The 24,987-nt window shown below is 39.0% G+C and overlaps 1 protein-coding gene and 1 pseudogene across 1 annotated transcript; both read left to right on the forward strand.

Moving 5' to 3' along the window:
- Nucleotides 1-10,038: 10,038 nt before the first annotated feature.
- Nucleotides 10,039-19,271, forward strand: LOC121748432 (annotated as a pseudogene).
- Nucleotides 19,272-23,258: 3,987 nt separating this feature from the next.
- On the forward strand, nt 23,259-24,448 carry LOC121746867 (50S ribosomal protein 5, chloroplastic-like). The gene is made up of 2 exons (XM_042140816.1): nt 23,259-23,413; nt 23,961-24,448. The coding sequence occupies exons 1-2, from the start codon at nt 23,335-23,337 to the stop codon at nt 24,320-24,322; spliced, it is 441 nt and encodes a 146-aa protein (XP_041996750.1). The 5' UTR covers nt 23,259-23,334; the 3' UTR covers nt 24,323-24,448.
- Nucleotides 24,449-24,987: the final 539 nt, after the last annotated feature.

Consider the following 24,987-nt stretch of genomic DNA (forward strand, 5'->3'; position numbering starts at 1 on the left):
TTGCATGCTATCGTGGTAGTATTTTCGCGCATTATACACATTTAGCAACATCACTAAGTTCATGCTCACATAATCATTCCATTACAACTCATCCTTATGCATATCATTCATTCACATGCGTAACTTGTCAACGTCATATCATATCATCATACATTTTCATGCATCAATCTTCCATACTTTCAACAATTTAAACATACCTCACTTTCATCGGTTGAGCGTGATGTTTTGGATGTTGAGCCTTCGTGACACTTCTAGTCAAAAAGGGTTCACTAACTTAGACTCAAAGTAAAAGAAGACACTCGGACCAGAGCGAAAGAACAAAGCTCTAATACCACTCTGTCACGACCGCCCATACAAGGGTACCACAACGCGGCGATCGTGACCGACATGCATGGATAACAATTTAAAAAGAACATCTTGATTAACTTAAAGGAAGAAAACAACTTAGTTTAAAGAGTTTAAAGTTAAAAAAAAATTGAAAAGACATAAGGTAAAATACTTTTAAAAAGGACAACGGGAAAAATTAGACTTAAGAAATACATCAACTAACTAAAGTTGAACAAATACTTAACTTAAATCAAGAAGAATAAAATTTTAAAAAGACAACGTAAACACTAGTTTAAAACTCATCACCACCATACATGTTCACACACAAAACATAAAGGAAAGATTAAGTCTTGAGTCATAGTTCAAGTTATAGCAGCGGAAAATACGGTTCAAGGAGAGTCAAGGACGACGCCTATGTATGACGACACAACGCATCCTAAGTACTTAAGCCAGCTCAACATCCACCGCAACATCCCGCTCAACCTGCACATAAGAAAATAATATGCAGGGCTGAGTACTTGTTGTACTCAATGGGCTCATGCCGAAAACATTTTAATAATAGTTATGTCATCCATACCAGTGATCTCGAGTTTTATGTAGTAAGAAAATATCACGAGAAACACAAAAATATTCAAGTCTGGCCAGACAATTTATCTCCCCACTTTTCACATCAATCCATCAATCACATCACAGTGCGACGATAGTGTGGCCACACTATTCGCCCACGAGACCGGCCGACTTGCAAGGACGGCTCGCGATCCTACCAGTGTACACAGTAATAATATGCAAGGACGGCTCGCGATCCAACTTAGCAACTCTCAATCCTTGAGTTCACGAATACACAACACCCTTGTCAACGACAACATAAGTCAGCCTCACACTTCAACATATTACTATGCATGTCCTATCGTCTCTCTCTCATCGTCTTTCTCAATCCCCCAACCCAACATACGTCAAAAAGGTGTAAAGACACACGTATCGCATTACAACTTATCACAAGTGCTTACACCATTTAGACACGTTCCTTGGACATACATGCATCATACAATACTTTTAAACTTGAAAATAAGAGTTATTTTAACAAGGCAGAAAACTGGCAGAACTGCACGACCGTTTTATAAAAATTACTATAAATTTACCCGACCTCAAATGAAGCTAAATTTTGGTCACAATACAGAAGACACATTCAAGTTCATACATGAAAATTTTCACACCGAAATCACGTCATTTAGTCAGTCATATCACATATTAAACTCTCTGGTCGTAACATACAATTTCCGACAGTATTGCGCAGTTCATTTGACAAATTCACCATAAATTCATCCGATGCCTAAAAAGGCTGAAAATTTAACACGACTTAGAAGACACTTCAAATATTCATATAGTTCAAGAATCACATCAATCGGAGGTAATGTGGTCAGTCAAACAGAAAACGAAACATTCATGGCGAGAACTCACGTTTCTGGCCGATTTGCGCAGTCAACTTCAAAAATTTATTAAAAATTCATTTTTCGATAAAACAGGCTGAAATTCACACGGGACACTGAAAACACCTTAAAGTTTACTCAGTAAACATTTAATAGCAAAGTTCGTTCGTTTGATGGGTCAAACACAGATCATAAGTCACTGGTCATGCATCACAGATTTCTGGTTCAAGTTCGAAAATAGGGTTTTTAAACTTCCACAACACAACCACCGATTTTTCATGCTCGAAAACACATAATCATGCTTACACATTCCTCATACACATATTTGCATACAAACTCATATTATTCACCCAATAAATCGATCCAACTCACATGATTTCAAACAACAACGCCAAAAACAACAAGTTCTTACGAAGCACACTTTCCCTCCCGTTAAAACTTGCGATCTATCGAACCTACACCCTCTACATACATGTAGGACTCAAGAACATGGTCAAAACGGATAGGATGATAAGAAGTGAGCAATATACCTTCTTTGACACAAAACGAATCGGTAGAAACGATGGATTAAGCGATTCGTCGGAGACTCTCGAAAATAACTTCAATGGATTGCAAGAACACGAGTTGGATGGAAGATTTTTTGGAGATGGGAGAGTGGGAGAAGAATGAAGCATGTGAGAGAGGGAGAAGAGAGGGGGCGAAAATTGTAGGGAGAGTGGGGGCTAGGGTTTGTTTAATTGCTATTTATTTGCTAGGTTTAATACATGGGTAAATTAAATAAATAAATTGTGGGGAATTAAAATATAGGCTAACAAATAAAAATCCCACAATTAAAAGAATAAAATAGGCTTGTGGGAGGTGAGGGAATTTCGAAAATTCCATGTGCACAACAAGGAATTTATTTGGTATCTTCTTGGAGAATATATTCATAACTTAGGAAATAAATATAATGAATATAAGGGAACAAATAAATTAAATCTCCAAGTAGGAAATAATAGGGGTGGGGGCCGAAAATTCTTGGGTCATTGCACAAAGATATTATTTAAATCCCCAATTAAATAGAATGGGATTCAAATTTGGTAATTTCTTTATGGAAAAGGCTCCCATAAAATAGGTAACAATTATTTAAATTCCCACAAGGAAAAATATAAGCATAGGGGCGTGTGATATGGAGGAGAATAGAAGGAAAATATTCACACCCCCAATTAATTAGACATAGGAATTTATTTGAATAAAAAAAGGATTCCACAAAATAGGAAACAAATAAAATACTCTCCAAAATTTATTGGAGGGGGCCGAAAAAATTAGGCTCAAATAGCCAAGGCAAAAATCTCAACTCTCTATTTATTTTGGGGTGAAGAAATAAAATATAACATGATTTAATTGGATTATATTCAAAAGAAGAGAGTCAATAAAGCACCAATTAAATCAAACGAAAAATAATCCAATCTCCTATTGGAGATTTTTGAAACTCCCAAGGATAAAAGGATGGAGTTCGAATTTCATGTAGTGTAATTTAAGGTCCATTGGTTTGGATTTAATATGGAATAATGTCCCAAAACAATTAATTAAATCCACAAAAAGAAGTACTATTTCAATAATTAGGGAGGGCCGAATTTTTCAATGAATTGACTTGAGAAAGAATAAATGCATGATCCTATTAATTATTTTCCCTCATTGGAAAAAATAAAAAATAAAAACTCAAGCTCATCATTCACATTAACCACGACAATTTATTTCACGCAACTCACTTAATCACATAGAAACAAAAGTATCATAAATTCCAATAACGTATTAAAAGAGTCACAAAAGTTTGGGATGTTACATGCACCGAGCCGTCGGTGGTCGTGCAGCCCAGGAACATCACCGCATCTAACCCGAACAGCCCCGCACAAGCCTGAAACAGCCCCGATTCCCTCCAAACAGCCCCGAAACAACTTGACCCACCCCGATTCAATCCGCAAGATAAGTTCTCTCACTAAATTTTATTTCGATTTTTATTTTGCCGAGAGAAAGTTTGATTGGGATTGTTCGATTGGTTTGAGTTATGCGCGCGTATGATGTACAAAATGCTAACATGACTTGCAATTTGGGAAAAGGATTTATACCTTCATTGTTATGAAATTGGTTGGGCCGAGGGGGATGAACTCCTTGACTTGGCAGATTGTTTCTGTCACAGATTGAGTAATTGTTTTGAATTGGAATAGAATTTAATTGCTTGAGCTATGATTTGGTGAAAAGAATTTACCTTGGCTTGGTTGTGATTGAAACAAAACAGGGCAGCAAATTTCTTCACTCTCTCGTTTCTCTCTCGGCTCTCCCTCTCTCTCACTGATTTTTGCTTGAACAAAGAATGTTGAAGTGAAAGGGTAGGAGAGGAGATAAATAATCCTAGAATTAAATTTGTGTGACCTTTGATTTTGCATAATTGAATTGTGGAAGATGGAGGGTGGAAGGTTACTTGAAGCTAGAGAGTCCCCATGGATGGAGAAGTTGGCGCAGGGGAAAGAGAGATGAAGAAATTTGGGCTTGCAAAAAAAATGAATGAATTGGCTCAACAATTATTTGTGGAGTTGGGCTAAAAATATAAGGGAATTTGATGGCCCCACACTCTTTTAAAATTGTTAAGGAAATTTGGACTTGATTTGAATTGATTTGGGTCGGCCCAAGTAAATTAATTTATTTTTGTTCGTTTTCATCTGTTTAGACAAATTATTATTTGCCTCGTAGTAACTTGGTGTTGTTCCAAGTACCATAAATACTATACTTCATAAAATTTAAAAAAAAAACAACGAGAAGCAAAGCATGACGACAAAATTTTATTTTAACTAAAACACGACATATATATTAAATTAGTACTTAAAAGTACGGGCGTTACAAAACAACTCCAGAAACGACCTCGACCAGGACACCAAGAAGAAGGAAGATCACCACCACCACCACCATCCAACCACCCTCTGATCTACCTGCCTCATCCACGGCCAAGAGGATAAGTTGGAGAAGCAGTCTGGCTCCCAAGGGAGCCACAAAAAGAACTAAGCTAACGAACCAAGTTAATGTTACTTTTTGGTTCGAGTTTTTCACTTTTTAACTTAAGCATGCTCTTTCTGTTTATAAACATGCTCTTTTTTGCTTGTATATATATAATGTTCATGCTTTTTGTGTTCTTCTCACGCTTAGCCCACTTCTTGGTCTAAGTGTGAGAAGTTTGTTTGTTTTCAATGTCTGTATGTTTGTGTATATTCTGTGTTCTTCCTACACTTAGCCCATTGCATGGTCTAAGTATGAGAAGTTTTTGTTAAAAAAATATGTTTTGTGTAGTTTTGGTTTTCTATATGTTCTTTTCACACTTAGCCCATTTCTTGGTCTAAGTGTGAGAAGTTTGTCTGTTTTTCTGTTTTAGTTGTTTGTGTTTCTAGTCTAATTTCTCCCACTTATCCCACTGCTTGGTCTAAGTGTGAGAAGTTTGTTTCTCTGTTTTGACACTAACAACCATGTTTTGCACTTCATCAAGTCACTTGAGGACAAGCTGTAATGAAGTGAGAGGAGGGGACAGTTGGTGTAGTTAGTGTCAACATGTGTAAGCTTGAGTCAGTAGGGTTGTATGTTAGTTGTTTTTTCTTTTGTGTTTTTAGATAAGAACTGGTTTAAGAAAATAGTGGCAAGATTCCCTTAGTAAGAGTGATTGAAGAGAGGATGCATGTTGATTTGTGAGATTCCCTTCTTTAATAAATCAAAATCTGCTTGGAGGATGTAAGAAAGATGGAAGTAGCTTTAATCTAACCCCTCTGTGAAGCCCTCTAAAATGTGAGTTAGAAGCCAGAGTAGAACACTTCCTACTAAAATAAAAAAATAGAGAGGCTGCCATTGATGCTTATGGGGAAATGACATAGACTAACAAGGACTAAAGGCAATAGGAATAACCAACTGAGCCAAATTCTTTCGAACCAGATGAACCTGCCTCATTGTAAAGGCACCCCCCTAGTAACAATTTTTTAGCCTGAATCTGACCATCCCTTCTTTGGAAGCCCCAAGTCTTTATGTCATGTGAACAAGGGGATAAGATGGGGCAGCTCACCATCCGGGATAGGAGATAGGTTGTGAAACAGGGGAGTATAAAACAGAAAGATAGAAAGAAAACGGGCAGGAAACATCGTAACCTGACCCAGAAAGAAAAGAGAGGGAAAGATAGAAAAAGAAAATTAGAAAATGGGCAGGAAACATGGTAACCTGACCCACACAAAAAAAAGATAGAGGAAATAGAAAATAGAAGGGACAGAAAATGATATAACCTGACCCTAAGAAGAAGATAGATAAATAAGGCCAAAATGGCCAAGGGTAGTTCCAAGGTTTCAGATTGTACATAGGGAGGTTGTTCTAGTTTTGTCCCTAAGTTCACATGTCCTTCATACTTCTACATACATCATGAACTTAGAACTCATATGGCCCTCACCTTTATACACTACAACCCTTGCCCCATTACAACTTAAATAAAGACCTTAAGGAGTTAGCTTTTGTCAACAGAACTCGAGCATCAATGGTATGGCAAAATGAATGAGAGAATGGTCCTAACAATTCTGTTGAGGATTGAGTGACTGAGTGAATCCAACAGTTGGAAAGATAGAAGCTATCTTGATAAACGGACAAGCATGATTAGGTAGAAGAGGGGAGGGAAAGGAATCTGAGACTGTAGACGATTGGATTCCTTGGGGACGATTGCCAAACAACATAAACTAGTTCTGCCCATTCTGTCTTTTCTCTTTACTTCTCAATGTGTTTAGTTTGCCTATTTGTTTTTCTTTTCAAGGTCTTTTACGTTTTTGCTTTAGTTTTATGTTGTTTTAAATAAGAACCATGCTTTGAAACTTGCCTCTTTTCTTTTTTCTTTTCTTTCATACTTGAGAACAAGTATGGGTTAAGTGTGAGCAGTTTAATGAGGCTCGTTTCACGCATGTGTTCTAGCATAAAACTACATCAAATTCTGTAAACTAACGTCTAATTTTGAGCCAGGTATGTGTAAAAATCTGCCATTTTTAGAACAAGAGTTGATCAACTGGCGGATGAACGGATCAAGGAAAGAAGTAAAAAAACTGCGGCGTTGAGTTGATCAAGTCAGAATCAAATGGAGCTAGCAGGAGTTTCCGCATGGGAGATAGAGCTGAAGACCCACCCCAAAGTGAAGGGCAGGAATGACATTTCAGAGAGGATGGTACCCTATGGATCAGAGCCCTACGCCTCTCTATATAAAGGAAGCCCAACACAAGAAAAGGAGGTCCCAGTCGGAGATGAAAGGGGGGTCTCACAGGCATTCTTAGAATATCTTTAGGAATTTAGGTCTCTTCTAGGGCTGAAATCGGAGCACTTTTACTTCATCTTTCTGAATTCCGTCGCACACACATTTGATCCTATTTTAGTTTAGTTTAGTGGTAGTTTGGTGTTAGTTTGCTGCACTTTTAGTTTTCGGTTTTGTTATTCCGCTTCGAGAAGGAGCGATGAAACAATTTCCTACTTTCGTAGTTTATTCTCAGCTTACTTTTGGTGTTGTTAACTCTTTGATGTTTTTGGTTTAGTAATTTTAGAGTCATAGTTTCGTTTCCAGTTCATTTGTTCTGTTTTCTTGCATGGTATTTCTGATCTGTTTTCGGTTTCTACTTTATGATGCAGACCTTAGCTCAAAGTGTTTCGTTGTGTTCTGATTTGGTCAGATCTGAGCTCCCGAGTATGTTTCTGTGTAGTTATGAAGTAAACTGTCATTAAGTTTGTTTAGGATGTTTAGATCTAGTAGTTTATGTTTTATTTCTTCATGATCATGGTTTAGTTTCTTGTTTACGTAGTTGTAGGTTTAGTTTCTTATTTACGTAGTTGTAGGTTAGATTACTAGTTGGAATGATGCTTTATTGTTCAGATCTACTTTTACTCTGTTTTTCATGTTGATTTTGTGAAGAAGATGAAGTTGTTAAAAAGTTCTTACTTTATCGTACACTTTGTAGGCGACTGACAGTCCTCGTTTTATTCTGTTTGCCTATTTCGAGAAAGTTTAGTTGAGTTGATCAAGTAGATTTAGTTGAGCTTAGCAAGTTGATCAGTTTAGCTAGTTTCATTTATCAAGTCAAGTAGTTTAACTTAACCCACCCCTAGAAAGCGTGGCCGCAGCCATTCCCATTCCATGTCCAACAACAAATGCTAAACACATCATCTCTGTAGGATCGATCCTTACTTCCCTGTAGTAGTTAATATTATGGTGGGTTAAGGTTTTGAACACACTTTTGAACTCTTTCTTTCATCTCACTCAAGTAGGATTAAGTTAAGTTGATCAGTCTGAATCTCCATTGGATCCACTCACCTGTGTTCACAGGTAGAAAGCGTACAATTGGCCAGCCGGATCAGTTTGACAATCCAACCTGAGCAAGCCACAACGATAAACTAAGAGAATGAAGGAGAGCACACAAAAGACGAAGTTTCACCTCGTCTTTCAGTAGATAGCATAAAGATTTGTCTCGCTGTTAGATCCAATTCAATGCTCTACCACACCAATGTCATCTTATTTCAGTAAGGCTTAGAAATATGCGGACTAACATTGCAACCTTTCACGATAGGTAGTCTAATCCTATCTGGGTTGTGAAATTCTTATTTTTCTTTGTTCATAACTGATTGTGTTACTTTAGACTGGACGACGCCCACGACCGGTCTACTAAAACAAAGACTTAGACTTTGTTAAATTACTTATACATTTAAACATGGAATAAACATCCATTCAATGTAAAACATAACAAAATTATGACAAAAATAATCTGTTTTATTCCTTGGAATATAAAATAGGAGTTTTTACAGTATTCAATCACTCGAAATGTGATTTATAGTATACAAACTTTAACAAACTTTCATTTTTTAAATATGCTCTATTTTTTTGTGGACAATAAAAAATGGCAAATGTGCTCTATTTTTCGTGGACGGAGGGAGTATACAATTTGTTATAGTTAACACAATTAAGATACATGGACAAAGACCAAATGCATATAATATTGGAGATGCAAAATGATTTAAAAACCAACCAAAATACATCTTTGGCATAGATTATCAATAAAAAGTTTATAATGTGCCTCGTCAAACCTCGTGTGTTGCACGGTTCAAGCAATTTCTTCACTCTATATTGAGATTATCAACAAATCAAATAAATAGAGTAACAATAAAATCAAACGGGGGTTCATAAATCAATTCTACAAAACAATAAATTAAAATAGTTTTAAATCAATACTTAAAAAACCAACATCACTTTAGTTATATAATTATTAAAATATAATATAGAGTTCATTACTTCAAAATATTACATCCATCAAGATAATATAATAACATCATGAACCAATAACATCATTATTTATAAAAAAAAACTTCTTTGTAAATATTAATAATAAAATTACAAGTACCGTCGACCTCGTGGTGACACATTTATATATTAAAAATATTCGATACTTAAGTGTATTAATAAGATTGAGTTAGTAAGATTTAAGAATGTTTATATAAATTAAAATTCAAGAGTGCAAATCCAAGTTGTTATTTTTATCAAACAGAACAAAATGACAGAAGTCATCTACTTTTATGGAAATTTTATGGAAATGAGAGAATATTATTTTTAAAATTAAATTGAGTATTCCGTTATAAAAAAAAAGGGTAAATAGTCATTTAAATCACGATTTGGTCAAAATCTGATCTATTCCACAAAATTTAAAATCCGCTAATTAAATCACGAAGTTTCATTTTTTCTAGTTTATCCCATGTGTCGAATTTTAGGTGGAATCTTTGCATCTCTGCATTGAAATTCATCTTGAAATCTCAATCCAACTTTAAAATTAAACTCATTGTGATTGCACTTTGGATTATACACACATCTTTTTCGTGATTTAAATCTCAATCCATCTTAAAATCTCAATTCAACTTTAAGATTAAGCTCTTTGTGATCACACTTTGGATTATACACTCATCTTTTTTTTTATTTAAATCTCAATCCGTCGTGAAATCTCAATCCACATCAACAAATATATCACCTAAAATTTGACTCATGTGATAAACTAGAAAAACTGAAACATCCTCATTTAATTAGCGGATTTCAAAATTTGTGAAATAGACCAGATTTTGACCAAACTGAGTGATTTAAATGACTATTTACCAAAAAAAAGTATTCGGATGAATTATACTAGTCTGTAAATTTAGTAAATTCGGGTTATACCGTGTGAGGATCCGACTGAAGCAATTTACGGGTCGGTACGGATCCAAATAGGTGTCAGTATATTAATAAAATGAAACGGCATTGCGCAATTGATAATTCGCATCTCCTTTTGCTGCAGTCGGTTCAGCTGAAAAAGAACAGGTTAACTCTAATTTCCCCAATTTGTCGTCAAAACCCTAGGGCTATGCATCTCCGCGTTTAGTCCATTCATGTTAGTTTTTTATTTTATTCTCTGGATTACATCATTTAATTTTCCTGATTGTCGATGAAATGCGTGCATTTTCTTTGTATTTCATTTCTCGCACCATTCAATCGTTCCGATTAAAGAGGAGAAATAATTTTACTCAGTTTCTTCGATTTAAACTATAGGTTGTTGTTGTGTTACGATCTTACGCCGCGATCGACCTATCTTAGCTCGTCACTGCCGAACTCAGTGACTTCTTCGTGGTCGGACTATCTTAGCTCGTCACTGCCGAGCTCAGTGACCTCTTCTCGGTCTTCCTCTCTTAGTTCGGCGTTGCCGAACTCAGCGATAAAACGCAGATCTCAACACTTGAATGATCAATAGAATGGATTGCATTAACAATGATAATGTTCTACAATCGAAATAGAAGCAAAGAGGAGCTCGCGATCCACGATCGGAGCTTAACAAACATACAACTCACAATATTCACGACAAACCAAAAGAGAGCGGCTACGGCTATATTTATACTCTGCCTCTTAGCTCATCTTCACTTCACTTCTCCTCCGCATGAGCTGTCATCCCCGTGCCTCCTTCTCATTGGTCAGCAACACGTCACTGCCTCCTTCCTATTGGTCCATGCCAGTTCATTACTAATGCCACGTCACTAACTACACAATATTGCATGTGTGTCTCGTGCTCACGTTGCATGCATGAGCTACTTATAGTATTTATAGTAATGCATGCAACAATACCCCCTTCTTAGGGTTCCTTGTCCTCAAGGAACCAGGGAAATCGAGCCTGAATTACATCAGCGAACTCCCAGGAAGCATCGGCCGGTGACTTCCCTTCCCAATGGATGAGCCACTTGGTTACTGCACGATTCTGTCTTTTTACCATTTTCCTATCCAAAATGGCTTGAGGAATGGCATCATTTATATATGACACATCCGGTAATTCAATGATAGGGCCGGATGGTGGAGAAGCCGGCTTTAATAGCGAAACATGGAACACGTTGTGGATTGTGGCCGAAGATGGTAAATTGAGCTTGTATGCCACTGCACCAATTCTATCTAGAACCTGATAAGGCCCAAAGTACTTAGGCTCGAATTTGTGATGCTTTCCTCTGACAGATTTCTGCTTATACTCCCTCAGCTTCAACCAAACCCATTCTCCTATTTCAAACTCTTTATCAGTTCGATGTTGATCCACTTGCCTCTTCATTCGGTCAGCCGTTTTCTGAATATTTCTCTTGAGTATAGCAAGCATATCTTCTCTGTCTCTCAAAGCTAAATCCACTGCCTCAACATTTGAGTCACCTGGCAGATAGGGTACATGCAGGGGGGGTTCAAACCCATACAGTGCTTCAAAAGGAGTCATTTGAATACTAGAATGATAGGTAGTGTTGTACCAATATTCGGCTAACCCCAACCATTGTGACCAAGTATGTGGCTTTTCACCCATGGCACACCGCAGATAGCATTGCAAGCTTTTATTTACTATCTCGGTTTGTCCATCAGTTTCTGGATGATAGGCCGTGGAGTAGAGCAGCTCAACACCCAATAAACTCATAAATTCCTTCCAGAAACTCCCCACAAAAATAGCCCCCCTATCACTCACAATCTTCATAGGCATTCCATGGAGCTTAAAAACTGAATCCATGAATATCTCAGCCACTTTCTTTGCTGTGAAGGGATGAGATAGGGCCATAAAATGTGCATATTTACTCAACCTATCAACCACCACAAATATAGTATCATAGCCTTGAGAACTTGGTAAAGCTTCAATAAAATCCATTGAAATATCTGTAAAGATTGCAGCAGGTATGGGAAGCGGTTGTAGTAAACCAGCTGGGGAAGTGTTACTTGGTTTATATCTCTGGCAAGTGATACACATTCTGACAAATTCCTTAACATCCTTCCTCAATTTTGGCCAATACACTATAGCAGATATTCTCTTGAAGGTTCCCAATACTCCAGAATGGCCAGCCAAAGCAGATCCATGGAAGATGGACAAAATCTGAGCCTTTAAATTCAAGTCATTTCCCACCATCAGCTTCCCTTTTCTTCTTAGCTCTTCATTGATCCAAGTGAATTTGGGATGGAGATCTGTATTCTGCTGTTTCTCTTTTATCAACTTCTGTATCAGAGGATCCTTTTTCCATGAATCCTTAATCTTTGCAATTAACTCCAGAGGAATTACAAGGGAAGTCAGTGCATAGGTCATCACCTCAGGTACCCTGGATAATGCATCAGCTGCTGAATTCTCACTGCCCTTTCTATATCTGATCTCATACTCAAATTGCATTAGCTTAGTCATCCAAGCTTGTTGAGTAGGAGTAGTCAGTTTTTGCTCTATCAAGTACTTAAGACTTTGATGATCAGTTAAGATAACAAACTTCTTGCTCTGTAAGTAGTGACACCATTTCTTGATAGCCATCAAAATGGCTAACAATTCCTTTTCATACACTGATAAATTCTGATATTTAGGAGATAGAGACTTGCTGATGAAGGCTATAGGATGCTTATCTTGCATCAACACAGCTCCAATCCCAATCCCGGATGCATCAGTCTCCACTATAAACTCTTTAGAAAAATCAGGCAAGGCTAGCACAGGAGCAGTAATCATGGCTGATTTAAGTTTCTCAAAGGCTTCTTGTGCCTCCGGGGTCCATCTGAATAAGTTTCCCTTGATCACATCAATCAGTGGCCTAGATATCACTCCATAATTATGCACAAACCTTCTGTAATATCCAGTTAACCCCAAGAAGCTTCTCACCTGCTTGACATTTTTAGGTTGAGGCCACTGCTTAACTGCCTCTATCTTTCCTTCATCAGTGGAGACCCCCTTATCAGATATAACATGGCCAAGATATTCTACTTTTCTACACCCAAAAGTGCATTTACTTCTTTTAGCTAGCAAGCTGTTCTTTCTCATCAGTTCCATAACCAACCTTAGATGATGTTCATGATCTTCTTGGCTGTTACTGTAAATGAGGATATCATCAAAGAAAACCAATATGAATCTTCTCAAGTAACCTCTAAAGATGGTATTCATCAAGTTTTGGAAGGTAGCTGGAGCATTTGTCAAGCCAAATGGCATGACTAGAAACTCATAATGCCCTGAGTGAGTCCTGAAAGCAGTCTTATAGATATCCTCAGGCTTCATTCTCACTTGCCAATAGCCGGATCTGAGATCTATTTTAGAAAACCAGGCTGCTCTTCCCAACTCATCCAACAGCTCTTCTATCACTGGTATGGGATATTTATCTTTAACAGTTATAGCATTTAGAGCTCTATAATCCACACACATCCTCCATGTGGAATCTTTCTTCTTAACTAACACAATAGAGCTTGCAAAAGGGCTCTCACTATGCCTTATAACTCCAGCCTTCAACATTTCATCAATCATAGTCTCAATTACATCCTTTTGATGTGCAGCATATTTATAAGGCCTCATGTTTACTGCATCAGCACCATCTTTCAATATTATTTTGTGATCATGCTCTCTCTGAGGAGGCAATGTTCTAGGCTCCTCAAATATTTCAGTATACTCTTCAAGAATCAATTGTAGGCTTGGCCAAATCTCTTCCACACTGAGCTCGTAGCAACAGCTTAAATCAATCTCAACCTCTGGTATCCACTGATTCAGTTTCCTTCCATTCACATCTTCCTCTCCTGGATTCAGTATATGTAGGAAATTTAATTGTTCAGCTTTTGGTGACCATCTCTCCCCTTGCAGCTTCACTTCTTCACCATTAATTTTGAAAACCATACTGAGATTATTGAAATTCCACTGAATCTCACCCAAGGTAGACAACCATTCTCCCCCCAAAATGAGATCATAAGTTTCTAAGGTTATGAGATAAACTTCTGCTTGAAACTGAGATCCTTGCATCTCCCACTCCAATCTGCTACACTTCTGATTACACTGTAGGATTTGCCCATTTGCCACTTCCACAGCTTTTGAAGTAACAGGAAGCAGCTTGCAATTAAGTTTCTGTGCTACTTTAGCACTTAAAAAATTATGAGTGCTGCCAGTGTCTATCAAGATTCTTATGATCTTCTTCTGACATCTGCCCTTAATCCTCATTACTTGAGGCCCTTCCTTTCCCCAGACCGCATGTAATGAGAGCTGTAACTCAGATATCTCCTCTACTTCTTCTTCATCAGTTTTCTCTTCTACCTCACCATTCTCTACTTCTCCTACTTCCAGTAACTGAACCACATAAGATCTCCTTTTGCTGCACTGGTGGTTTGGGGTAAACTTCTCAGTGCACCAAAAGCATTCTTTTCTTGCTCTCTTCTCATCCATTTCCTTAGGAGTTAAGTTTGTGCTAGCTCTCACTCCTCCAAACTTGTTACTCTCTTTGTTACCTCCACTCCAATTACTCACGGTTCCAACCTTATTAGTAGCAGTTACAGACATAGGCTTGCTACTGGAGTAGTAGCTACTGTTAGCTTGCACATGGTTTTGATTAACCTTAGCCTTAACACCTAAAGCTCTAACAGTAAGCTCTTGCAATTTAGCTAGAGAGTAAGCTTCAGACAATGCCTTAGGTCTAAACATACGCACAGGCATTTGCAATTCATCAATTAGACCAGATAAAAAGAAGCTCAATGCTTGATCCTCTCTAATTCCAGCTCTAGGATATAATTCATCAAACTTATCCATGTAATCTTGTAGCGTACCTTTTTGTTTGAGGTTCCTGAGATCAGCCAATGGATCCTCATATGCGTGAGCACCAAAGCGAGCAGCTAGGGAGGAGCTATAACACGGCCAGTCAGCGTATGCCATATTTCCATGTAAGCTCTCAAAACCTCGATGCCACAGCAATGCCTTCCCTTCCAAATGGATCGCAGCTACTCTAACCTTCTCTTCCTCTGGCACTTTGGCTACTTGGAAGAAGTATTCAGCTCGCATCATCCACCCTTCAAAACCGTCACCATCAAACTTAGGAAATTCATACCGCGTTGATCTTCCCCAATCGGTTCCATTTTCATACCGATTTCCTCCCCTACTACCCTCGCCAGTTTCCATTTCCTTATATTTCTGATTTTGCAAGTTAATCGCCGCAATTGATTGCGTCAATTCCAGAATTTTGCGTTCATGCTCTTCTCGCATCTCATGCATTCTCTGCTCCATCATCTCCATCATCTTCTTCTCCATTTCTGCTCCTCGAGTCACCGTTCCGACGTCCGGAGATCGATTGCTCTGATACCAATTGTTACGATCTTACGCCGCGATCGACCTATCTTAGCTCGTCACTGCCGAACTCAGTGACTTCTTCGTGGTCGGACTATCTTAGCTCGTCACTGCCGAGCTCAGTGACCTCTTCTCGGTCTTCCTCTCTTAGTTCGGCGTTGCCGAACTCAGCGATAAAACGCAGATCTCAACACTTGAATGATCAATAGAATGGATTGCATTAACAATGATAATGTTCTACAATCGAAATAGAAGCAAAGAGGAGCTCGCGATCCACGATCGGAGCTTAACAAACATACAACTCACAATATTCACGACAAACCAAAAGAGAGCGGCTACGGCTATATTTATACTCTGCCTCTTAGCTCATCTTCACTTCACTTCTCCTCCGCATGAGCTGTCATCCCCGTGCCTCCTTCTCATTGGTCAGCAACACGTCACTGCCTCCTTCCTATTGGTCCATGCCAGTTCATTACTAATGCCACGTCACTAACTACACAATATTGCATGTGTGTCTCGTGCTCACGTTGCATGCATGAGCTACTTATAGTATTTATAGTAATGCATGCAACATGTTGCTGGTTAATATTTGTATGTAATATGTTTAAGTGAAGTAACGTGTTTTCCTGTTTATTTTGGTATTTCAGTAGGTTTCATGTTTATAACTTGCTGGTTCGTTTATTTGCATTTTCAGCTTTGGGGATAGTGAAGATGGATGACGATTTGGAGATTCAAAGGTTGAAAGAAGAAAGGCAAAAAATGTAGAAGGACCTTGCTGCACTCACTTCTCTAACCTTTGACACTGATCTCTATAGTTCAAACAAGTTTGAAGGCTATGAACAATCTATAGCTGTGAACGAGGACGATGATAATGCGGATCCAGCTGAGAATGAGATTGCTCGAAAGACGGCTTCATTTACTGCTCCAAAGCAATATTATAAGGAGACTCTGAGGTCCGGGGAGGAGGATGAGATGTCTGGGTTCAAGCAGCCAGGCAAGATTATTGACCGTGAAGATGATTATAGGAGGACAAGGTTGAATAGGATTATATCTCCTGAGAGAAATGATCCTTTCCAGGACAAGACCCCTGGTCCTGAAGTGAGGACTTATGTTGATGTGATGAAGGAAGAAGCGCTGAAGTGTAAGGAAGAGGAGGTGAGGAGGGAGATAGCAAAAAGAAAGAAAGAAGAGGAGGAGAACAAAGAGAAGGACAAAGATGTGGAGAAGCCAAGAAGAGGAATAGATGGGATATGTCCCAAGATGAGAACGCTGGTGGTACAAAGAAATCGAAGGCAGCATCTGACTGGGATATGCCCAACTCAACTCCTGGAATCGGGAGGTGGGATGCAACACCGACTCCTGGGAGGATTGGGGATGCAACACCCTCGCTCTCTAGGAAAAATAGATGGGATGAGACTCCAACCCCTGGGCGCCTTAATGATTCTGAATCAACTCCTGCTGGAGGTGTTACACCTGGAGCAACACCTGCAGGAATGGCTTGGGATGCCGCACCTAAGCTGGGAGGGCTAGCCACTCCGACTCCAAAACGGCAGAGATCGAGGTGGGATGAGACTCCAGCCACTATGGGTAGTGCTACTCCTGGCGCAACACCTGCTGCGGTATATACCCCTGGTGTCACTCCTTTTGGGGCTGTTGACATGGCTATACCCACACCAAATGCTCTTATGCGAAGTGCGATGACTCCTGAACAATATAATCTCTTAAGATGGGAGAAGGACATTGAGGAAAGGAATAGGCCTCTGACTGGTGAGGAGCTGGATTCAATGTTTCCAGAAGAAGGGTATAAGATTTTGGAACCCCCTGCCTCCAATGTTCCTATCAGAAGCCCTGCTAGGAAACTTCTTGCTACACCGACTCCCATGGGAACACCTCTTTATAACATTCCAGAAGAGAATCGAGGACAGCAATTTGATGTTCCTAAAGAGTTGCCTGGTGGTTTGCCATTTATGAAACCAGAAGATTATCAGTACTTTGGCTCGCTGCTGAATGAAGAAAATGAAGAAGAGCTGTCTCCGGAAGAGCAGTAGGAGCGTAAGATCATGAAACTCTTGCTAAAAGTTAAAAATGGCACTCCTCCACAGAGGAAGACTGCTCCGAGACAGCTTACAGATAAGGCAAGGGAATTGGGTGCTGGGCCTCTGTTCAACCATATTCTGCCACTGCTTATGCAGCCCACTTTGGAAGATCAAGAGACACTTGCTGGTAAAAGTTATTGATAGGGTGCTCTACAAGTTGGATGAACTGGTTCGTCCATATGTCCACAAAATTTTAGTGGTTATTTAGCCTTTGTTGATTGATGAAGATTACTATGCTCGTGTAGAAGGTAGATAAATCATCTCAAATCTGAACAAGGCAGCTGGGTTGGCCACTATGATTGCTGCAATGCGTCCAGATATTGATAACATAGATGAGTATGTTAGAAACACCACTGCTAGAGCTTTTAGTGTCGTTGCCTCTGCCCTTGGGATTCCTGCTCTGTTGCCATTCTTGAAATCTGTCTGTCAGAGTAAGAAGTCATGGCAAGCGCGGCACACTGGTATCAAGATTGTGCTGCAGATCGCTGTTTCAATAGGCTGTGCAGTTCTTCCCCACTTGAGATCCCTCGTTGAGATCATTGAGCGCGGGCTTAATGATGAAAATCAGAAAGTCAGAACAATAACAGCTCTGTCTCTGGCTGCTCTTACTGAGGCTGCTGCTCCATATGGTATTGAAAGCTTTGACTCTGTGTTGAAGCCTCTTTGGAAGGGTATAAGATCTCATCGTGGGAAAGTACTTGCAGCTTTCCTTAAGGCCATTGGTTTCATCATACCACTCATGGATGCTATATATGCTAGCTACTATACAAAGGAAGTCATGTTTATTCTGATTCATGAATTCCAGTCTCCGGATGAAGAAATGAAGAAGATTGTGCTGAAAGTGGTGAAGCAGTGTGTGAGTACAGAAGGTGTTGGAGGCAGAATACATCAGAAATGATATCCTTCCTGAATTCTTCCCCAACTTTTGGGTCCGGAGGATGCCTTGGATAGAAGAAATTGTAAGCAACTTGTGGAGACGACGGTTGAGATAGCTAACAAAGTTGGGGTTGCTGATATAGTTGGAAAGATTGTTGAAGACCTGAAAGACGAAAGTGAGCCTTATAGAAGGATGGTAATGGAGACAATTGAGAAGGTGGTCGCCAACTTGGGGGCATCTGATATTGATGCTCGCTTGGAGGAGCTATTAATCGATGGTATTCTTTATGCATTCCAAGAACAGACTAGTGATGATGCCAATGTTATGCTTAACGGTTTCTGTGCTGTTGTGAACTCCCTTGGCCAGAGGGTGAAGCCATATCTTCCCCAAATATGCGGTACCATAAAATGGCGTCTTAACAATAAGAGTGAGACAACAAGCAGCAGATCTTATATCTAGGATTGCTGTGGTTATGAAACAGTGTGGAGAAGAACAACTGATGGGGCATCTTGGTCGCCGCATGTGATCAATGCTGTCATGAAAGCTATCGAAGGCATGAGGGTGGCATTGGGTACTGCCGTGGTGCTAAACTACTGTCTGCAGGGGCTGTTCCATCCAGCAAGGAAGGTTAGAGAAGTGTACTGGAAGATCTATAATTCGCTCTACATCAGTGCTCAAGATGCGCTCGTTGCTTCGTATCCCGTACTCGAGGACGAGGACAGCAATGTATTCTCTAGGCCTGAACTGCATATGTTTGTCTGATGCTGCAATTTTAATCATTCTAGGTGAAATAATATTACCAAGATTTGCCACTTTTCTTTTGATTGTTACATGTATTTAAATGGAGCTTATGGTTAAAATTGTCTGCTCACAACATATTATATGTGGAACTAGTTTGCTTGCATGAATGAATTGTTAGAAGACTAAACTTCAATTTTGGTCTCTTACATTTGCTCTAAAATTCTTTTTAGTCTCATACATTAAGTTTGTGACTTTTTGGTCCATAACATATTATTTTGGTACTTTTTAGTCCTAAACATATTGTTTTGGTCCAAAAAAATCATTTTCAGTTAAAATTAACCGTCAAAATGTTTGATCAATTTAATAACTTAAATATTATCTAGGATTAAAGTCCAATTTTGGTCTTATATATATTCCATAAAATTCTTTCCGTGTCCAAAAAATTAAGTTTGTGACCTTGTTTGAGACCAAAATTATCAAAACAATATGTTCGAGACTAAAAGGTAACAAACTTAATGTATGAGACCAAAAAGAATTTTAGGTGAAATGTAAGGATCAAAATTAGACTTTAATCTTGTTAGAATTATAATATCTCATCCTTGCATAATGATTTTTCACCGAGAGAAGATAAATATGATATTTATAAGACTTTACCTCTCGTTAAAATGCTCTTAAAATTCACTTCCTTATAAAAGGGTATATTTGCATTTTTTTAAAAGTAAAAGAGAAATATATCTTCTTAGAGCATCTCCAATAGGTTAGGACGTCAAATAGCCCTCAAATAGTCTTCACACTGCCACATCATCAGCACTACAATTCTCTTGCCACATCAGCTTGCCACATCAACTGGACATCAAATAGCCCTCACATAGCCTTCACACTACCTATCCACATCACTAATAACAATTATATAATTTAATTTACACTCGTATCAACATACGGAATTTAATTTACGAGACAAATACGGAAAATTCGAATAATAATATTAAAATTTAAAAAGTACATTAATTTTTTTAAAAAAAAGTACAATAATTAAAAAAATTACATTTAAAAAATTACATAAATTTGCATAAAAACTAACGCCTTGCAATCCTCCGCGCCCACAACTCTTCAACTAAATCCTTTTGCAGTCGAATATGAGCCTCCGTCTGACGCATGTCGGCATGTGCTTGGAGGAGGGCTTCTTCATCGTGCGGTACCCCACCTCGTACGTTGGCGGTGGTGACGCCGTGGCTTGGACCTGCTTCATTATCGTCGGTGGCCCAATCAGTCAGTTGTACACCTTCATCTTCGACGATCATGTTGTGCATGATAATACAAGCGTACATTATATCAGCAATGCAGTCGACATGCCACAAACGCGTTGGTCCCTTAACTGCAGCCCATCGAGCTTGAAGCACACCAAATGCGCGCTCCACGTCCTTTCGCGCCGACTCATGCCGCGTCGCAAAGTAGGCCTTCTTCGGATCTGATGCGCACCGGATCGTCTTCACAAAGACGGGCCACCTAGGGTATATCCCATCCGCCAAGTAGTAGCCCATATCATGCTGGTTGCCGTTGGCGACAAAACTGATGGCAGGACCGACGCCCTGGCACTGCTCGTTGAAAAGGGGCGACGAGTTGAGGACGTTTAGGTCGTTGTTCGAACCGGCTATCCCAAAATACGCATGCCAAATCCACAACCGGTAATCAGCCACGGCCTCGAGGATCATCGTGGGATTTTTTCCCTTGTAGCCGGTCGTGTAAAACCCCTTCCAGGCAGCGGGACAGTTCTTCCATTCCCAATGCATACAATCTATGCTGCCTAGCATTCCCGGGAACCCGTGCTGATCCCCGTGCATCCGCAGCAGATTCCGGCAATCTTCGGGGGTAGGCTTTCGGAGATACTGATCACCGAATACTTCGATCACGCCCTGGCAGCAATACTTCATACATTCGATGGCAGTCGTCTCACCGATGTGGAGGTATTCGTCCCACATGTCTGCCGCGGTGCCGTAGGCCAACTGCCTGATTGCCGCAATGCACTTTTGAATAGGGGTGTGGCCGGGTCTGCCAGCCGCATCATGCCTGAAGCGGAAATACAGATATCGCTGCTCCAGTGCGTTAACAATACGCATAAATAAGTCCCGCCTCATCCTAAAACGACGCCTGAAATGGTTGGCGTCAAAACGCGGCTCCTCTGCGAAGTAATCTGTGAACAGGCGCTGATGTGCAGCTTCATGATCACGATGCACCACTTGTCGACGGTGGACAACTGGTCATGGGCGAGGTGCCGCCGGCTGCATATAACTCTGCATCCATCGATCAACCTCACGGCTCGTATAGGCATCTAGCTCTTCGTTCATCATACGCTCGTACTCATCCGCATCCCCACCACTACCACCGGCATTACTCATTTCTTAAATTGATCTTGAACAGAAAGTAAGGTAGAGAGAATACTCGTTAAAACAAGTGGTGCGAATGAAAATGAGGTTCAACGCGGTATATATAGTGTTTTCGAAAAACAAAAAAAAATAAAAATTTAAATCCGACGCCGGTTTGGCGCCGATCCGGGACGCACAATGGCGCCCGTGAGGATCGGCGTCGGAACCAGCGTCAGCGCGGGAATCGGCATGGCGACGCCGATTTTGACGCCGATTTCGCCGACGCCGGTTCCAATGGTTCGGCGTCAAACCGGCGTCGGTGAAAAATCGGCGTCGCGGTGGTGACGCCGGTTATTGGAGATGCTCTTAACTCAATTTACCTCTTGGAAATGTTCTTCCAAAATGTATATAGTCTGATTTATTAGAGCATCCACATCGGTGATCTCCGGGACGGACGACGTCCGTGCCGCTGGAACGGCAACGCGCTGTCCGCCGCTGGCACGACGCTGCTTGATGCATCGAGCACGTCCGTGCCGCTAAGCAAGCTGACGTGGCGCGACGGGATTGGCCAACAGTATAGCCGTTGGCATTTTCAATTTTTATTTTTTTAAAAAAATCGAATTTAATTTAAAAAATATTTTGGTCGATAGGTCTCGGATGACTCCCGAGCAACTTGATTCACATTTAGCAATGATACGGGGTCTCCGAAAAACATTGGGGATAGGGCCAGAGGACTAGTCTTCCACGGGGGTATTTTTAATTATGTAATTTTTAATTTGTAGGATTTTAATTACGTAATTTTTATTTTTTAGGATTTTAAGTATGTAATTTTTATTTTTTTAGGATTTTAAGTATATAATTTTTATTTTTTAGGATTTAAGTATGTAATTTTTATATATTTTTTAATTTGTAATAGTAGTTTGAGTGTTTTTAATGTATTTTTATATTGTAGAAGTGTTTTTAGTAATTGAAGTATTTAAATTAAATAATGGAATGGTGGGACCCTTGAGCATGTCCTTGCGGGAGAGCATGGATGTGAGTGTTGTGCTCTTGGGGAAGAGCAAAGTGTAAAAAATGAATAAAAGTGGGTTCGGACCCACTTCCATGCTCTTGCCAAAAAGCATGGATGGAGATGCTCTTAAAGCTCTTTAAATGTTTTTGTATATTTATACTACCTTTGTCCCATATTATTCGCACTTTTTTATATCGGTTTGTCTCAAACTACTTACACAATTTCAATTTTAATTAAGGTATTTAATTAATATATTAAAATTAATTAAGTATTTTTATTAAGTGATCTCTCGTTACATTTAAAATATTTACTTAATTATACTAAAAAATCAATCTTAAATTTACAGCTTATATAAAAAAAATGCGAGTAATATAGGACTTAGAGTGTATTTTATAATTGTCTTATCAGTCTGTGAAAATTGTACTCCCTTTGTCCTAAGGCCGAAGTCATATTTGGGTAATGAGATGATATGAGATTTTAAGAGATTTTTTAAAAATGTTAAATAGAAAGTAAATACTACATTTGTCCTCTAAAATAAAAACACTTTCTTTTTTAAGTTGTCCTCAAAGTAGAAATTTCTTATTTTAAGAAATTTCTTTCTATCTAATGAGGTATAACTCATTGACTACTACCACACTTTTCTTTTCATCTCAAGTCACTCAATTGTAAGTGACTCAAGTCACTCAATTATAAAGAAACTTCTCAAAATAAAAAAAATGAATCAACTATGGTGGAACGGGTGAAGTAGTATATTAATGCAAGATAACGTTTTTTTTTAATGTGACATGGATAAATTGAAAAGGATTATCACAAATCCCTTTCATTTTCGATATTCAGAAAAAGAATATAGATCGAGAGAGAGGCTTATCCACATTGGAGGAATGGCTCTTCTCTTCACTTCTCCCCTCTCCTCCGTGTGTCTCACTTCACCCTCAACTTCCAGAATTTCTGCTAACGCTTGTAAGTATGATATGATACCATTAGATGCACCGATTTCGTTGAGTCGCGCCTTTACATTGTTATTTTATATAAGAATTGTTGAGTTTTTTTCTCCATATCTGTAATCGTTTTGGTACCGAGTTGAAGAAAGGCTGAGTTTTTGGTTAGGAAAGATGAAATACGTTTTGCTCGATTCCTTCTCTTGTATTTTTTGACTACGAATTAACGAAAAATCTTGTTCTTTGATATGCTTTGAGCTGATTTTGGTTCACTGTTTAGTTTGTGCTATTTTATCTATCTGCTTCTTTGAGGTATTTTCACAAGCAGGTGGTCTGCATTTTGATTGTAGATTTCCGCTCCTTTGCAATTCATGCTCATCTTATCCTATCCTATAAATACATCAAAGTTATTGAACTTTGCTTATTATCAGTTGTATTTAATTTATTATTATACTATTGTTATTTAATTTATTATTATACTATTGTTGTGACAGTTTGCAGCTCATTCATAACATGTGTTAAAATTCATAGGAATTTACTGAGTTGATACTGCAAATGTTTGTTACCAGGCATCAGGTTGACCCACAATGCCATTGCTATGCATCAAAGATCCTTTGTGGGAGGCTGGATTCAAGCACCCTTTTTTCTCAACAACAGGGGTGCATTGATGGTTAAGGCCGCCTCTGATGTCGATGGAACAGAATCCACTGCCTCAGAGTCTCCCGTCCCTGCTTCAGGCGGGAAAGAGAAAAGCACTCCCGTTGAGAACCTCCCTTTGCAGTCAAAGGTTCAGGAAGCGGAGCAGCAGAGGATCAAGATGAAGCTGGCCAAGAAAATCAGGCTGAGGAGGAAGCGCCTTGTGAGGAAGCGACACCTGAGGAAGAAGGGACGATGGCCGCCTTCAAAGATGAAGAAGAACAAGAATGTTTGAACATCATTTCCCTTACTTTTTGTTAACAAAATGCACATTATGATTATTTCATCAACTGCCAGTTTAGTTTTGGATGGACTATTATATTTTGAATCCAAGTTTTTCCCTCTCCTTTCGCATGGAAAATGTACCCCGACCTTTGAATTCTTAACTTGACTATACCACGACTAAAAGAGAATCGATTTTGTTTTCTTGCAACATCAATTTAGACTCATCCGATCATCATTTGACCCCAACACCAAAATCTTGACTTCAGCTACTGACTTCTCAAAATCCAACATCGTTTGATCAACCTACAATTACACTGTCAAATTAATGAGGGTTGTATAGTTTAAAAGTAAAGTAAATTCAAGTCCTGGTCTCAACTTATTGGTCGGAACTGAGACTGCAATAAAAGAAAGTTGACTTTTGTTTTTTTATCTTTTTTTAGAGCATCTCCAAGGGAAAGGGTAAATTTTGAGGTATACAGAAATAACTACCACATTTACCTCTTCTTCGTAAAATTTCATGCTCCAATGGAAAGGGTATTTGAGGAGGTACTATACCCTCTTTCATTTTGAGAATGTATCTTTACATCTTCTTGATAGAAAATGTAAAAAGTTAGTTATTTTTATTTGTCTTTTTAATTTACCTCCTTTCCTTGAAGTCCATTACTTTTTAAGAAG

This window comes from Salvia splendens, chromosome 9, assembly GCF_004379255.2.
Source record: "Salvia splendens isolate huo1 chromosome 9, SspV2, whole genome shotgun sequence".
In the NCBI taxonomy this organism is placed as follows: Eukaryota; Viridiplantae; Streptophyta; class Magnoliopsida; order Lamiales; family Lamiaceae; genus Salvia; species Salvia splendens.